The sequence below is a fragment of the Pristiophorus japonicus genome, unplaced genomic scaffold, assembly GCF_044704955.1.
Source record: "Pristiophorus japonicus isolate sPriJap1 unplaced genomic scaffold, sPriJap1.hap1 HAP1_SCAFFOLD_770, whole genome shotgun sequence".
NCBI classification, from domain to species: Eukaryota; Metazoa; Chordata; class Chondrichthyes; family Pristiophoridae; genus Pristiophorus; species Pristiophorus japonicus.
The window spans coordinates 83,658-98,535 of NW_027254687.1; the positions used below are offsets into that span (position 1 = coordinate 83,658).

Consider the following 14,878-nt stretch of genomic DNA (forward strand, 5'->3'; position numbering starts at 1 on the left):
TGGAGTCACTCTCATCTGGCCAAACTTCCCTAAATGGCCAGAATCGGCGCAGGTGGCCAGTTACAATCCCTTCGGCTGAAAAAAAAACTGACCAAAAAGAATTGTTACGAACTGAGTTACACCGGTGCAAATTGATCGGGGAAACTGGGGATTCTCAACTACGGCCAAAAAGAGCAGTCAGCTCAAAAAAAACAGCACAAATCGCTGGGGAAAACTGCGCCCTGTGTCTCTGGGAATGTGTCCAATATTCAGGTGTCTGTTACCCCTGAGCAGTGATCTCATTGTGTGCTGTGTTTGCCCAACTCTGTGATTAGGAAATGTAATCACCTACTCCTTAGTCTTAATCGAGTTTAATTACTGACGATGGCACAATAAGAGAATATCAGCCGGGAGCTAAACCGGCATTGCTCAAAGTGGAAAGTTAAACAGACCCATAAACTGAAGAGAGGGTTGCATTAACACGCAGGATTACACTGGAGTACAGAGCTTTGAATCGACAACACCCGGGTTACACAATTCATAACAGCCCCAGGAATTGATTCATTCACTGCACAATGTCACCCTGGATACAGATGTGCGTTACAGATTTATCTGTGGCAGTTTACTCTGCGAAATAACTGAAGGCATCCAGCAGCCAACTGGATTCACCCCTCTGGGACCGGGTGTCACAGTGCGTTAGATACACTGTCCTTTCCCCCTCTGGGACCAGGTGTGACAGTGCGTTAAATACACTGTCCTTTCCTCCTCTGGGACCGGGTGTCACAGTGCGTTAGATACACTGTCCTTTCCCCTCTGGGACCGGGTGTCACAGTGCGTTAGATACACTGTCCTTTCCCCCTCTGGGACCGGGTGTCACAGTGCGTTAGATACACTGTCCTTTCCCCCTCTGGGACCGGGTGTCACAGTGCGTTAGATACACTGTCCTTTCCCCCTCTGGGACCAGGTGTCACAGTGCGTTAGATACACTGTCCTTTCCCCCTCTGGGACCGGGTGTCACAGTGCGTTAGATACACTGTCCTTTCCCCCTCTGGGACCGGGTGTCACAGTGTGTTAGATACACTGTCCTTTCCCCCTCTGGGACCGGGTGTCACAGTGCGTTAGATACACTGTCCTTTCCCCCTCTGGGACCGGGTGTCACAGTGCGTTAGATACACTGTCCTTTCCCCCTCTGGGACCGGGTGTCACAGTGCGTTAGATACACTGTCCTATCCCCCTCTGGGACCGGGTGTCACAGTGCGTTAGATACACTGTCCTTTCCCCCTCTGGGACCGGGTGTCACAGTGCGTTAGATACACTGTCCTTTCCCCCTCTGGGACCGGGTGTCACAGTGCGTTAGATACACTGTCCTTTCCCCCCTCTGGCTACAATTCGGGTTGGATACGGCGCAAAGCTCCCTCTACTCCATAAGAATAACAACACAGTCCCCCTTTTCACCCGTGAGGAGGCACGAGGCAGGAGCTGGGACTCACCGCCCACCCCACACAGCCCCTCCGCACGTGTAGCCCCACCGGGATGAGACGAGGAAGTTCCCGTCTCTGCCCTGCGCAGGCCGTGACGTAAACTCCCATGGCGCAGTTGGGGAAGAAGGGGCAAAGGGCGGTGGGTGGGGGGGGGGGTGGGTATTCGCTAACCCCCCTCCCTTCCCCCGCCCACACAGTGTCCCCGGGGGCCCGATCGGTTTACCCCTGAACCAACATCACGTTCCAAACACGCAGAGTGCCAGGTGTATCCTGGCCGCTTGTCACGTTGGCTGCTTGTGGGATCTTGCTGTGCATGCCTTGGCTGGTGGCGGGGGGTGGGGGGGGCGTACCTGCATCTCGACGGTGACCGCGCTTCTGAGCAGCCAATCAGGACGTGCAGAGTGAGCAGGGGGGGTGGTGGGGGGGGTTCTGCCGTTGGGGTCCGTGGAAACGGGAGTGTCGTCCCTTCTGCAGGTTGGCCGCCCTCCGACCTTTGCCCTCTGCCGTTGCCGAGGGCCGGGGGGTCAGGCGGACTTGGCGACCAGGGCGGCGAAGCCTTCCTCGGAGGCCCCGAGGCAGCGGCTGCAGCGGACGCAGACCTCCAGGCCGCGGAGCTTCTTCTCCCAGTTGCTGCTGGGGGCGAGGTCTGGGGGGAGGGCGGGCGGGCTGGGGCCGGGCCCCAGGCCCGCCAGCAGCTGCTCCAGGTTGGCCGCCAGGCCCCGGGTGTTGACGGCGAAGTAGGCCAGCTCGTCCAGGAGCCGCAGCGAGGCCCGGCCGGGGTTCAGCTCCCGCTGCTCCTCCAGCACCAGCGCCAGGTCCCGGGCCAGGCCGGAGTAGGCCCGGTGCTCGGCCCGCAGCCAGGCCCCCTCCTCCACGTCGCCGTCCCCCTCCTCCCTGTCGCCGGGGCCCTGGAAGCCGGGCCGGCTGAAGGGGGGTCCCTGGAGCCGCCTCTGCAAGAAAACACATGGCGCAAGGGTGGGCCGTCAGGCTGGGCAGGTCGCAAGGGTCACGGCTGACGCACACATACACACACACACAGACTGACACATCCACACACACACACACACAGACTGACACATCCACACACACACACACACAGACTGACACACACACACACACACATACACACACACATACACACACACAGAGTGACACACACACACACACACAGAGTGACACACACACAGACTGACACACACACAGAGTGACACACACACACACACACACACACACAGACTGACACACACACACACACACATACACACACACATACACACACACAGAGTGACACACACACACACACACACAGACTGACACACACACAGAGTGACACACACACACACACACAGAGTGACACACACACACACACACACACACACAGAGTGACACACACACAGACTGACACACACACACACACACACACACACACAGAGTGACACATACACACATACACAGAGTGACACACACACACACACAGAGTGACACACACACACACACACAGAGTGACACACACACAGAGTCACACACACACACACACACAGAGTGACACACACACACACACAGAGTGACACACACACACAGAGTGACACACACACACACACAGAGTGACACACACACACAGAGTGACACACACACACACACACACACAGAGTGACACACACACAGACTGACACACACACAGAGTGACACATACACACACACAGAGTGACACACACACAGACTGACACACACAGAGTGACACATACACACACACACAGAGTGACACACACACAGACTGACACACACACAGAGTGACACATACACACACACACAAAGTGACACACACACACACACACAGAGTGACACACACACACAGTGACACACACACACACACACACACACAGAGTGACACATACACACACAGACTGACACACACACACACAGACTGACACACACACAGAGTGACACACACACACACAGACTGACGCACACATACACACGGAGTGACGCACACACACACACACACAGACTGACGCACGCACACACAGGCACAGACTGATGCACAGACTGACACATACACACACACAGACACAGACTAACGCACACACACACAGACTGACGCACACACACACAGTGACACACACACAGAGTGACACACACACACACACACTGACACACACACACAGACTGACACACACACAGAGTGACACACACACACACAGACTGACACACACACACATACGGAGTGACACACACACACAGACTGACGCGCGCACACACAGACACACAGACTGATGCACAGACTGACACATACACACACACAGACACAGACTGACGCACACACACACACTCACACACACACACACACACACACAGACTGACACACACACACACACAGACTGACACACACACACACACACACAGTGACACTCACACACAGAGTGACGCGCACACACACAGAGTGACGCGCACACACACAGAGTGACACACACACACACACAGACTGATGCACACACACACACGGGGTGACGCAAACACACACACACAGACTGACGCGCGCACACACACGCACAGACTGATGCACAGACTGACACATACACACAGACACAGACTAACGCACACAGACACAGACTGATGCACACACACACACACACAGACTGACACACACACACACACACACACACACACAGTGACACACACACACAGAGTGACACACACACACACAGTGACACACACACACAGACTGACACACACAGAGTGACGCACACACACACACACACACTGACTGACACACACACAGAGTGACACACACACAGACTGACACACACACACACACACACACACACGGAGTGACACACACACACAGTGACACACACACACAGAGTGACACACACACACAGTGACACACACACACAGACTGACACACACACAGACACACACACACAGAGTGACACACACACACACTGACACACACACACACAGACTGACACACACACAGAGTGAAACACACACAGACTGACACACACACACACGGAGCGACACACACACACACACACACACACACAGACTGACACACACACAGAGTGACACACACACAGAGTGACGCACACACACACACACACACACACAGAGTGACACACACACACAGAGTGACACAGACTGACACACACACACACACAGACTGACACACATACAGAGTGACACACACACACAGAGTGACGCACACACACACACACACAGAGTGACACACACACACACACAGAGTGACACACACACACACAGACTGACACACACACACAGACTGACACAGACACACACACAGAGTGACGCACACACATGCACACACACACAGAGTGACACACACACACACAGTGACACACACACACAGAGTGACACAGACACACACACACACACACAGACTGACACACACACAGAGTGACACACACACACACACAGACTGACACACACACGCACACACAGACTGACGCACACACAGACACACACAGACTGACACACACACACATACAGACTGTCGCGCGCACAGACTGACGCGCACACACACACACTGACTCACAGACACACACACAGACTGACTCACACACACACACACACAGAGTGACACACACACACAGACTGACACACACACACACACACACACACACGGAGTGACACACACACACAGAGTGACACACACACACAGTGATACACACACACAGAGTGACACACACACACACACACAGTGACACACACACACAGACTGACACACACACAGAGTGACACACACACAGACACACACACACAGAGGGACACACACACACACTGACACACACACACACTGACACACACACACACAGACTGACACACACACAGAGTGAAACACACACAGACTGACACACACACACACGGAGTGACACACACACACACACACACAGACTGATGCACAGACTGACACATACACACACACAGACACAGACTGACGCACACACACACACAGACTGACACACACACAGAGTGACACACACACACACAGTGACACACACACACAGAGTGACACACACACACACACAGAGTGACGCACACACACACACAGACTGACACACACAGAGTGACGCACACACACACACAGAGTGACGCACACACAAACACAGAGTGACACACACACACACTCAGAGTGACACACACACACACACAGAGTGACGCACACACACACAGAGTGACGCACACACACACAGAGTGACGCACACACACACACACACACAGAGTGACGCACACACACACACACACACAGAGTGACGCACACACACAGACTGACACACACACAGAGTGACACACACACAGAGTGACGTACGCACACACACACACACAGACTGACACACACACAGAGTGACACACACACAGAGTGACGCACACACACACACACACACACACAGAGTGACACACACACACAGAGTGACACAGACTGACACACACACACACACAGACTGACACACACACAGAGTGACACACACACACACACACAGAGTGACACACACATACACACAGAGTGACGCACACACACACACACAGACTGACACACATACAGAGTGACACACACACACAGAGTGACGCACACACACACACACACAGAGTGACACACACACACACACAGAGTGACACACACACACACAGACTGACACAGACACACACACAGAGTGACGCACACACATGCACACACACACAGAGTGACACACACACACACAGTGACACACACACACACAGAGTGACACAGACACACACACACACACACAGACTGACACAGACACACACACAGAGTGACGCACACACATGCACACACACACAGAGTGACACACACACACACAGTGACACACACACACACAGAGTGACACAGACACACACACACACACACAGACTGACGCACACACAGACACACACACAGACTGACACACACACAGAGTGACACACACACAGAGTGACGTACGCACACACACACACACAGACTGACACACACACAGAGTGACGCACACACACACACACACACACACAGAGTGACACACACACACAGAGTGACACAGACTGACACACACACACACACAGACTGACACACACACAGAGTGACACACACACACACACACAGAGTGACACACACATACACACAGAGTGACGCGCACACACACACACAGACTGACACACATACAGAGTGACACACACACACAGTGACGCACACACACACACACACAGAGTGACACACACACACACACAGAGTGACACACACACACACAGACTGACACAGACACACACACAGAGTGACGCACACACATGCACACACACACAGAGTGACACACACACACACAGTGACACACACACACACAGAGTGACACAGACACACACACACACACACAGACTGACACACACACAGAGTGACACACACACACACACAGACTGACACACACACGCACACACAGACTGACGCACACACAGACACACACACAGACTGACACACACACACATACAGACTGTCGCGCGCACAGACTGACGCGCACACACACACACTGACTCACAGACACACACACAGACTGACTCACACACACACACACACAGAGTGACACACACACACAGACTGACACACACACACACACACACACACGGAGTGACACACACACACAGAGTGACACACACACACAGTGATACACACACACAGAGTGACACACACACACACACACAGTGACACACACACACAGACTGACACACACACAGACTGACACACACACAGACACACACACACAGAGTGACACACACACACACTGACACACACACACACTGACACACACACACACAGACTGACACACACACAGAGTGAAACACACACAGACTGACACACACACACACGGAGTGACACACACACACACACAGACTGATGCACAGACTGACACATACACACACACAGACACAGACTGACGCACACACACACAGACTGACACACACACAGAGTGACACACACACACACAGTGACACACACACACAGAGTGACACACACACACACACAGACTGACACACACACACACACAGACTGACACACACAGAGTGACGCACACACACAGAGTGACGCACACACAAACACAGAGTGACACACACACACACACAGAGTGACGCACACACACACAGAGTGACGCACACACACACACACACACAGAGTGACGCACACACACACACACACACACAGAGTGACGCACACACACACAGACGGACACACACAGAGTGACACACACACAGAGTGACGCACACACACACACACACACAGAGTGACACACACACAGAGTGACGCACACACACACACACACACACAGAGTGACACACACACACAGAGTGACACAGACTGACACACACACACACACAGACTGACACACACACAGAGTGACACACACACACACACAGAGTGACGCACACACACACACACAGACTGACACACATACAGAGTGACACACACACACAGAGTGACGCACACACACACACACACAGAGTGACACACACACACACAGAGTGACACACACACACAGACTGACACAGACACACACACAGAGTGACGCACACACATGCACACACACACAGAGTGACACACACACACACAGTGACACACACACACACAGAGTGACACAGACACACACACAGAGTGACACACACACACACACAGACTGACACACACACGCACACACAGACTGACGCACACACAGACACACACACAGACTGACACACACACACATACAGACTGTCGCGCGCACAGACTGACGCGCACACACACACACTGACTCACAGACACACACACAGACTGACTCACACACACACACACACACACTTACATACACACACACACGCAGACTGACACATAGACTGACACACACTCAGTGACACGCAGATAAACAAACAGATACACAGGCAGACACGCAGACTGTAATAGAACTCCACCTAATGGACTAATAACGTAATGCGACTACTGATGTAGTAATAATAATTGGTCACGTGGCAAAGCCATGTGACAGGCTAGTTAAGGAGCCATCTTGTTGAGTGTGTTGGTTGGTAGCTATATAAAGATATCACAGATTGGCAACGAGGATAGCATCATTGGATTCGTTAGCTGAGATTTTTGTTGGTGGATGATCCTGCCAACCAACGGAGAGTCGTTGTTTTGCAGAACAGCTAAAAATCCAAAGTAAATTTCAAGCACACTTGGCTGAACTGTGTTGCCAGAATCCTGATGACCACGCCTATGGGAATAATACGGCACTTGGGGAAAATGGAGACTTTCGGAGCGCATGTGGAGTGGCTGGAAAAGTTTTTCACTGCAAATCGTATTGTCGAAAATGAAAACCGTAGTGTTAGAAAGGAAACGGGCTATTTTCTGGACTGAAGCAGGTATGATACCCTGAAAAATGTGCTTGTTCCCATCAAGCCAAAGAACACACCGCTAACGGGGATTCTAACCAAATTAGAACAACACTACAGTCATGCGCCCCTGGAAATTGCTGAATGTTGTCGTTTTTGAACACAAAATCAATTAATTTTTTTTTTTTTTTTTAATTTTTCGTAGCCAATCTTTCCAATTCTTTGTCAAATCACAAACGCCAGAGGTCACCTTGCACACATCAAGGATCACCCTGCGCTAATGCTCTTAGCCAAAAGGCCTAGAACCCAAGCACCGTTCCTGGAAGTACTGCAATACCAGGTTCGTGCCATGGAGGTGGATGGGTCAGGTCACCCCACACACCTCCTATTTCCCATGAAAGTATCACTGAGTACATGGTAGATTTTAATAAGCTATCCAGCGATTATCAGAAAGTTGTTGCCAACCCCTAACTTTGACTTTTGATTTAGCTTGTCAATGGATATGGCCGACCAATATTCCCGAGAATTTCATGCCATTTCCGGTCCTCAGACAACTGAGGTGAATCGCCTGCAGGTTAGAAGTAAAAGGCAGTTAGGCCCCAAGGCCTCGGCAACGGAGCATTGAAGTCCTGCTATCGGTGCCTGGGACAACACATTGCTCAAAGTTGTCCATACGTGAAGGCAGATTGTTTCATCTGCAAGAAAACTGGGCATCGTTCGAAGCCATGCCGACTGAAGAGTGAACCGATATTCAATGCTATAACTAGAAATCGCCAGAGACTACATAGCATGGGAGAGAAGCAACAGGAGGAGGAGATGCACATCATCAGGAGCACAAGCATATCTAGCAACGATTCGCAAAGTATTGTCATCCAAGTAGACATTGCATGAAGCAGGATACCCATGGAAATTGACACTGGTGTATCCGTGAGTGTAGTACCGGAATCGCTATATCTCGACACGTTGCGTGATTTTCCACTGGAGGAATCGAAGATAGAGCTACTCAGGAGAGGAGGTGAGGCCACTCAGGAGATCAAATCCCTGTTGTAGGACGTATCACCGTACTGGTGAAATACAAGGATCAATTTCAGACCTTGCCCCTCTCAGCGGTGGCAGGAGACAAGCCTGCCTTAATAGGCAGAAATTGGTGTGGATCACTGAAGCTGGACTGGAATTTTCGTGTGGAAACGAAACTTGCATCGAAAGGTGACGTCATCAAGCAGCATCCGAAGATATTCTGCTCAACAGGCAGTTCTATCCAAGGCTTCAAGGCGAGTGTCAGAGTGCAGAAGGACGCTAGACCTGTTTACTGCAAGCCACATCCCATACAATACCTACTCAAGGAGAATGTTAAGCAAGAACTCAAAAGACTAGAAACTGAGAACATTATCTCTAAGGTAGAAGAAATGTTCTATTTTTCATACATTCATGAGTCACAGCTGACTCTATTGGTAGAGCAACCAAACGTGACTCAGTTATGTCAAAGGTGTATGATTACATAGCAAATGACTGGCCAAACCAGGTATCAGGTAAAGATATTCATCCATACTTCATTTGTAGGAATTAATTATCAGTGGATAAAGATTGCATCATGTGGGGTGCAAGAGTGACTATTCCAAATAACTTCAGGCCCAAATTATTAGGAGACCTCCTTGACCAGCACCTGGGAATATGCTTGACCAAGAGTTTTGCACGCAGTTATTTATGGTGGCCAGGTCTTGATAAAGATATAGAGTACATCGTGTACGACGTGTCAATCGGTAAGCAAGCAACCACCACCAGTACCATTACAGCCATGGAAATGGCCTCCCAGGGTGTGGCAAAGGTTACATGAAGATTTTGCTGAGCTAGAAGGACAACAATTGTTCATTGTGATTGATAGTCATTCGAAGCGGGTAGAGGTGTTCCCGATGTGGAAAATAACAAGTAAAACACGAGGTTGGTTTCTTCATATGCCATCCCAGAAGAAATTGTGTCTGATAATGGGCCGCAATTTTGTTCAGAACAATTTGCACAACTCATGAGCAGAAATGGTGTGAAACGTACCAAAGTTCCACCGTAGCACCCTGCTTCAAATGGTGCAGCAGAGCGCACAGTACAAGTTGTAAAACGTGCCCTCATCCAGCAAATGTTGGATCCAAATCCAAAGAAACTGTAGTTGTCGTGGACCACAAATCGGCAAATTTTCTAATTACGTATCATAATACTCCTCATACTACTGGTAAACCACCAGCAGAGTTGTTTCTCAAATGACAGCCATGAACCAGGTTCTCGTTGTTAAAGCCAAACTTGGCACAGTCAGTGGAAGGGAAACAATTAAGACAGAAAGCGAATCATGATAGAGGTAGAGTAAGAGAGAGAAGTGTGAAATTAAATCAGAAGGTGAGAGTGAAGAACCATCACCATAAATGGTTAAAGTTGATTACCAGGAAGACTGGTGAAGATATGTGGTCCTCGCACATACTTGGTCAAGACGTTTGATCATGGAAAGGTTAGGTTTCTTCACATTGATCATATTTTACCGACAGATGTGGAAGGAGTTGAAAGTAGGAATGATGCGATTATTTCTGATGAGTCAGATAGTCTTGTTACAAGTAGAGTACCAGTAGCAAATCCTACATCAGATGTACTAGAAACAAGTTCAAGAGAAAGTCACAATTTAAGTCCGAGTCAGGCAGACAAACAGTCTGAAGTTGGAGAGAGTCCACAGGTAGATCAAGGATTGTCCTCGGAGAAAAACTCTCCTCAGGATCAGCCTAGAATGAGTCTCAGTTCGACACCAAGTTTGGAAAGTTCTGTTCGAAAGCAAAGGTATCCTCTTCAAAACAGAGGCGCAGTGGTTAAGTTTGATTTGTAAATATGGAAACATATGTCCATTCTTTTGTTGTGTCGAACCATGCACGTTATATATGATCGTTATGCTGTTATAATTACTTCTTCATTAAGGAGGGAGAAGTGCAATATAGAGCTCCCCCGAGTGGACTACTGATGTAATGCAACTACTGATTAGTAATAATAAAAGGTCATGTGGCATGTCATGTGACAAAGGTCATGTGACAGTTTTGTTAAGGAGCCGTCTTGTAGAGTGTGCTTGTTCGTAGCTATATAAAGATATCACACAGACAGACATGCAGACACACACACACAGACTGACCAGACATACAGACATACACAGAAACACAGATAGCAACACAGGAACATACAGAAACACAGCCACACACTCAGGCACGGAGAAACACAGACAGCAACACAGACAGACACGCAGGAACAGGCACACACACAGGAACACAGAGATGCACGCAGGAACAGACACGCGCACACAGACAGACATACCGACAGACACACACACAGACAGACATACCGACAGACACACACACACAGAGTCAGACACACAAGCACAGACACCGACAGGAACAGACACAGACAGACACACACAGATAGACAGACACACAGGAACAGACACACAGACAGGTGCACACACAGACACAGGCAGACACACACATAGATGCACAGACAGACATAGAAACAGACAGCCACACACACACAGATACACACAGACAGACACTTAGACAGATATACAGGACAGACACACAGGAACAGGCGCACACAGGCAGACACACAGACAGAGACCCAGACAGACACACAGGAACAGGTGCACACAGACAGTCAGACACGCACACAGGATCACACACACACACACACACACAGCCCCCCCTCTCTCACACACACACACACAGCCCCCCCTCTCTCACACACACACACACACACAGCCCCCCCTCTCTCACACACACAGCCCCCCCTCTCTCACACACACACACCCCGGCCACACACACACACACACAGCACCACCCTCACACACACACACACAGCCCCCCCTCTCTCACACACACACACACACACAGAGCTCCCCCTCACACACACACACGGCCCCCCCTCACACACACACACAGCCCCCCCCTCACACACACACAGCCCCCTCACACACACACAGCCCCCTCACACACACACAGCCTTCCCCTCACACACACACACAGCCCCCCCCCCTCACACACACACAGCCCCGCCGTCACACACACACACACAGCCCCCCCTCACACACACACACAGCCCCCCCTCACACACACAGCCCCCCCTCACACACACACACAGCCCCCCCTCACACACACACACAGCCCCCCCTCACACACACACACAGCCCCGCCCCCTCACACACACACACGGCCCCCCCTCACACACACACACAGCCCCCCCCTCACACACACACACAGCCCCCCCTCACACACACACACACAGCCCCCCCCTCACACACACACACAGCCCCCCCTCACACACACACACACAGCCCCCACTCACACACACACACACACACAGCCCCCCCTCACACACACACACAGCCCCCCCTCACACACACACACAGCCCCCCCTCACACACACACACAGCCCCCTCACACACACACACACACACAGCTCCCCCTCACACACACACACAGCCCCCTCACACACACACACACACACAGCCCCCCCTCACACACACACAGCCCCCCCTCACACACACACAGCCCCCCTCACACACACACAGCCCCCCCTCACACACACACAGCCCCCCCTCACACACACACACAGCCCCCCTCACACACACACAGCCCCCCCTCACACACACACAGCCCCCCTCACACACACACAGCCCCCCCTCACACACACACATAGCCCCCCTCACACACACACACAGCCCCCCCCCTCACACACACACACAGCCCCCCCTCACACACACACACAGCCCCCCCCTCACACACACACACAGCCCCCCCTCACACACACACACAGCTCCCCCTCACACACACACACAGCTCCCCCTCACACACACACACAGCCCCCCCTCACACACACACACAGCTCCCCCTCACACACACACACAGCCCCCCCCTCACACACACACACAGCCCCCCCTCACACACACACACAGCCCCCCCTCACACACACACACAGCCCCCCCCTCACACACACACACAGCCCCCCCTCACACACACACACAGCTCCCCCTCACACACACACACAGCCCCCCCTCACACACACACACAGCCCCCCCTCACACACACACACAGCCCCCCCTCACACACACACACAGCCCCCCCCTCACACACACACACAGCTCCCCCTCACACACACACACAGCCCCCCCTCACACACACACACAGCCCCCCCTCACACACACACACAGCCCCCCCCTCACACACACACAGCTCCCCCTCACACACACACAGCTCCCCCTCACACACACACACAGCCCCCCCCTCACACACACACAGCTCCCCCTCACACACACACACAGCCCCCCCTCACACACACACAGCTCCCCCTCACACACACACACAGCCCCCTCACACACACACAGCCCCCCCTCACACACACACAGCTCCCCCTCACACACACACACAGCCCCGCCGTCACACACACACACAGCCCCCCCTCACACACACACACAGCCCCCCCCTCACACACACACACAGCCCCCCCTCACACACACACACAGCTCCCCCTCACACACACACACAGCCCCCCCCTCACACACACACACAGCCCCCCCTCACACACACACACAGCCCCCCCTCACACACACACACAGCCCCCCCCTCACACACACACACAGCTCCCCCTCACACACACACACAGCCCCCCCTCACACACACACACAGCCCCCCCTCACACACACACAGCCCCCTCACACACACACACAGCCCCCCCCTCACACACACACAGCTCCCCCTCACACACACACAGCTCCCCCTCACACACACACACAGCCCCCCCTCACACACACACAGCTCCCCCTCACACACACACACAGCCCCCCCTCACACACACACAGCTCCCCCTCACACACACACACAGCCCCCTCACACACACACAGCCCCCCCTCACACACACACAGCTCCCCCTCACACACACACACAGCCCCGCCGTCACACACACACACAGCCCCCCCTCACACACACACACAGCCCCCTCACACACACACACAGCCCCCCCCTCACACACACACACAGCCCCCTCACACACACACA

At 52.5% G+C, this 14,878-nt stretch overlaps 1 protein-coding gene across 1 annotated transcript in view; it reads right to left on the reverse strand.

The window, feature by feature from the left end:
* Positions 1-1,156: 1,156 nt before the first annotated feature.
* The window catches only part of clcf1 (cardiotrophin-like cytokine factor 1), a 37,927-nt gene continuing 24,205 nt past the window's right edge, over positions 1,157-14,878 (reverse strand). The window contains exon 3 of the mRNA XM_070874309.1: positions 1,157-2,410. Within this exon, the coding sequence (XP_070730410.1) occupies positions 1,985-2,410 (426 nt within the window). The 3' untranslated portion in view covers positions 1,157-1,984. The remainder of the gene's footprint in view (positions 2,411-14,878) is intronic.